At 49.8% G+C, this 4,145-nt stretch overlaps 1 protein-coding gene across 1 annotated transcript; it reads right to left on the minus strand.

Moving 5' to 3' along the window:
• Window positions 1-631: 631 nt before the first annotated feature.
• On the minus strand, window positions 632-2,548 carry LOC124657075 (transcription factor bHLH94-like). Its single transcript, XM_047195690.1, has 3 exons — window positions 2,345-2,548; window positions 1,814-2,251; window positions 632-730 (listed from the first exon to the last, which is right to left on the minus strand). Exons 1-3 carry the CDS (start codon window positions 2,453-2,455, stop codon window positions 632-634), a joined length of 648 nt encoding a protein of 215 aa, XP_047051646.1. The 5' UTR covers window positions 2,456-2,548.
• Between the last annotated feature and the right edge of the window lie 1,597 nt (window positions 2,549-4,145).

Genomic DNA, 4,145 nt, shown 5'->3' on the forward strand with positions numbered 1-4,145 from the left:
GGCCTGTGTCCTGTGTTCTGCAGCCCTCCCCTTCTGGTTGTCTTGGCATCGATTTTGCTTTGCAGTGTTCTGACTTGTGTTCGTACCTGTGCTTTGCTGCCTTTCTCTAAAAGGCTCGAGCTTCTTTACAGAAACGGTTTTTTTTTTTTGGTACGTTGAAGATTTAAAGATCATGTGTTTGGAATGAAAGGGCGTCTATGCCCATGCATATTTTGGTGTTTTAGCAGGAGATATGGCACTTCACGGGGGGAACAGGATCCACCGAATAATTTGAGAAACAGCACCTGATAATTGTGCCTGATCCTGTATGGAACACGGTAGGCCACAAGGGAATGCCACATATGTCAATGCCTACCGTGCATGGAATTGTTCTCTGCCCTGAGCTTTCAAATAGTTTGGAACCACTCATATCCTTTCTGAACCAAATAATTACTAGATACCCAGCTACATCCAATGAACAAATTCATCCATTGGTTCAATACTGAGTCACTTCACTTGCTAGGTAGTGATAACATTATTAGTTTTGCACAGGAGTCACGTCACTTGCTAGAATAACTAGAATTTGCACATATGCCATATATATGCATAAGATAAGATTTTTTTTTGAACATGAGATAAGATGCTACTCTAATTAAGCTACACACTCTTGCTCTTGTTGGATCCTCTCGACGATCTGGTGAGCCGCGGTGGCGATCTCGTCCACTGAGGTAAGTTGGCAGTCATCTTCCACCTGCATTGACGGCCATCATTCGGTAATATACTGAACAGTGCAACGGTTCAATTACAGAACACGTACTACGACGTTTTAGACTGGTCATAGTGCATAGTATCATATACTAGTATCATGCATATGATACTTGTCTATGATACTATCTCTATAGTGGGTGGTATTATAGAGTAGTATCATAAACTTCCAAATTTATTGTTTTGTAGAATCTCAATGTAAATCTACGTATTCCGTACGAGATTTATTTTCCATCTACTTTTCTCGTAATATGCGGTATGATACAGTATGCACCTATGTTACTCTAATCCTATCTCTCCTCCTTAATTAGATGCCACATCATCATTTTGTGGACCTAAAATGCATGATACTACCTATGATACTACCACTGTGACCGGGAAATACAAAGGAGCTCTCGGGTGCAACGCACCCCCATAGTTGGAAAAATTTAAAAAAAATTAAAAAAAGTTTTAAAAAATTTAATTTTTTTTAAAATTAAAGATGATCAGGTATTGTACCTGAAACAAAATATTTTCCTAAGAAATTACTTTTATTGTATCCTGGGTAAAAAAAAACTCAAAATGCCCCATAACCAGGTACTATTCACTTTATTTTTGTCATAATTTTGTCTTTTTTGCCCTGGAGTCCATGGGAATCATTTCGTGTCCAAATATTTTTTTTACGAATACAAATTTGATCATATTTTATTTCCAGGAAGATTCAAATTTTTTTTTTGACTTATTTAAATTATTATAATTTTTTTGGTCTACGGGGTGCGTTGCACCCGAGAGCCATAAGTCCGTTTCGCACTGTGACCAGCCTTATTAGCATTAGCTAGGTTTTGCTTGAGGTCCAATAAAAGTAAGCAGAGATGTGAGAATTCGGAGGCGTTGCTGTCCGAGACAACGCAAAATACAAAAAACACGGAAACCTAGGCACCAGCTTGTTTCAGACCGGGACAGTATGATATTGCTAACAAGGTACAGAACACTGTAGAACCTTGGACTAGGAGCCGTGTGCATGCATATCAGATTAGCCTGAATTGTTTAGTGGTACGGGGAGAATATCTGAATATGTAGGCATGCGTACCTTGAGGTTAAGCGAGTAGAGCACCATGTGGCCGGCGCCGGTCATGTTGAGGTGCAGCACGGTGAGCCGGTGGCGCTGCAGCGCCACCAGCAGCCGCAGCAGCTGCCTCGGCCGCCGCCGGGACAGCATCCGCAGGTTAGCGTGGCTCTCCACTATGGTCACCTCCACGTCGGCCACCGCGGACGGCTTTGATCCAGACTCCTCGGCCTCGGCTCCGCCCTCGGCAGCCTCATTGTTCGCCGGAGGCGTTGGTGCAGAGGTAGCGCTCATGGAGTACTGTGGGAAGGTGAAGAAATTGGCGAATGGCGGCGGTGGTGCTTCTCCGTCGGCGACCGCGCATTGCCGGGTTGTCAGCTTGTGCGCTTCCAGCGATTGGACCCGCTGCTCCAGCTCCTTGACGAAGTTGATTGCGCCTGCAACGATGGACGCCTGATCGCCCTGTGCGTACACAGCAACAAGGCGTGCATTATTAAGCAAAGCGATGGGAGGATCGAAGAAGGCAATGGTGTGGTTGCTAGAAGTATATGTTACCCTTTGCGCGTAGGAGGGCGGCATGAGGGAGCGGAGCGCGGCGAGGTACTCGTTCATCTGCTTGCGGCGGTTGCGCTCGACGGCAATGTGGGTCATCCGCTGGCTCTCCATCTCCTCCGAGTTCTTGGCGGTTCTCGTCCGCCGCCGCTTCCTCCGCCCTGTCGCTGCCGCCGTCGCTGGCGGGGCATCGGCCTGCCCAATACCGCCCGCGTTCATCTCCGCGCGACCGCCGGACTGATTCTCCTGCGGCGCGGGGGCAGTGCCGGCGGCGATATCCAGCTCCTGGAACCATCCATGTGGTGGCTGCATTGACGAGCCCGCGGCAGCGCCCCAGTCCCCGCCGTCCAAACCCACCATCCCTTCCCCTCCGCCGAACAGACTATTCCAAGCTCCTCCTCCTGTTCCTGCCATGGCGCAGCGACCGAAGAGACCAGCAGAAGCTCGGGAGAGCACCGCGGTCTCCAATGCCATGCCTTAGCTCCCGCCGCGATCTCTCCCGAGTCCCAAGAACCAAAAGCTGCAAGCTAGCTAGGTCTTCTCCATGGCCGCAAGTTGGCAACGGTTGGTGTAGTCGCTTGTGGCTCGACTGGTCGGGATGGAGATGGACACGTGAAGGGAAGGGAGCTAGCTGTAGCTCCTGCGATGCGTGTGCCTGGGAATCTGAATGGAATTGGGGGAGAGTGGTGTGGTGGCGAGAGGTGGAGCACGTATATAGGGATTTTGATTGATGGGAGGGTTTGGAAGGTTGCTGATTTGCGTGTGATTAGGCCATGATTTGGTCGCCTCGGAGTGGGCCGTACTTCGTCGCCGGAAAGGGCATCATGGCCTCATGGGACGGCAACGGGAAAGCACCCCATGAATCCAGCCGGGGAAAGGAAAATGTAAAATGCACCGCCGTGAACGCCGTACTTCACTCCGTTTATTTTTTCCCCTTATGGCCATGGGTTCGATGAAACGAACGTTAGAGCATCTCCCATGATCAAAACAAAAGTTGTGCCCTAAAACTGATTTTTGGGCACGAGAGACCAAAACAAAAGTTGTGCTCCAACAGATGCCGTCTCCCTAAATGCGCCCTAATTTTTTCGGCCGATTGAGAATTAGCTTAGAGTTGTTTCTCACCTTTGGTTTCCCTCATGATTCATGTTGATTGGGAGTTGTAAGTGGGTTGCAACCGACGAAGTAAGATAATTATCGGTTGAAGAAGAACTGGTGGCAGCCCTCAAAATAGCCTCAAGTTGGCCGTGTGCGCAACCTAACAGCTGCCAGAACACCCCCCCCTTGTGCTGCTGCAGATTCCCGCTCGCGCTGCTATCAATTCCCACCGCCACTACCCCGCGGCGTCGAATCACTAGCAGATCCGGCCGCCCGAGCCCTGCTGTGCCGTTGCCCCTTCAAATCAAGTCGCCTTGGGATGGCCCCGCGTCGAGAGCATTGCTGGTTCGACTACATGAGTGTGATAGCTATGCCACGGACTTTACCTTCAAATGTGAGATGGTGTCGCTCGACACATTTGACTCGCCCGAGGAAGCCGCACGAGCCTACATAGCCGCAGCGTGGATGTTTGGTTGGCCTAAGAGGAAGCTCAATTTCCTGGATGTGAAGAGCAAGCAGGAGTTCGAGTTCCTAGCTCGTGAAGAGGAGAAGGAGCATCGCCTCGCCATGTGGCAGCTCACCACCCACGAGTTCGATGAGATGGCCATGGCGAGTACAGACATGCGCATCCAGAGCTCGTGCAGGCGGGGTACGAGTTCTATGTTACGAGGGACGCGGAGAAGAAGGAAACCGAGGATAAGAAGAAGGA

This window comes from Lolium rigidum, chromosome 5 (assembly GCF_022539505.1).
Source record: "Lolium rigidum isolate FL_2022 chromosome 5, APGP_CSIRO_Lrig_0.1, whole genome shotgun sequence".
Classification (NCBI taxonomy): Eukaryota; Viridiplantae; Streptophyta; class Magnoliopsida; order Poales; family Poaceae; genus Lolium; species Lolium rigidum.

Excerpts from the sequence above, each read along its gene's own strand:
- LOC124657075 (XM_047195690.1), bottom strand. The coding sequence starts at position 2,455 with ATGGAGAGCCAGCGGATGACCCACATTGCCGTCGAGCGCAACCGCCGC. Across the intron at positions 2,252-2,344 it reads CGCCCTCCTACGCGCAAAGG|GGCGATCAGGCGTCCATCGT; the intron begins GTAACATATACT and ends GTGTACGCACAG. Across the intron at positions 731-1,813 it reads TCTACTCGCTTAACCTCAAG|GTGGAAGATGACTGCCAACT; the intron begins GTACGCATGCCT and ends CCGTCAATGCAG.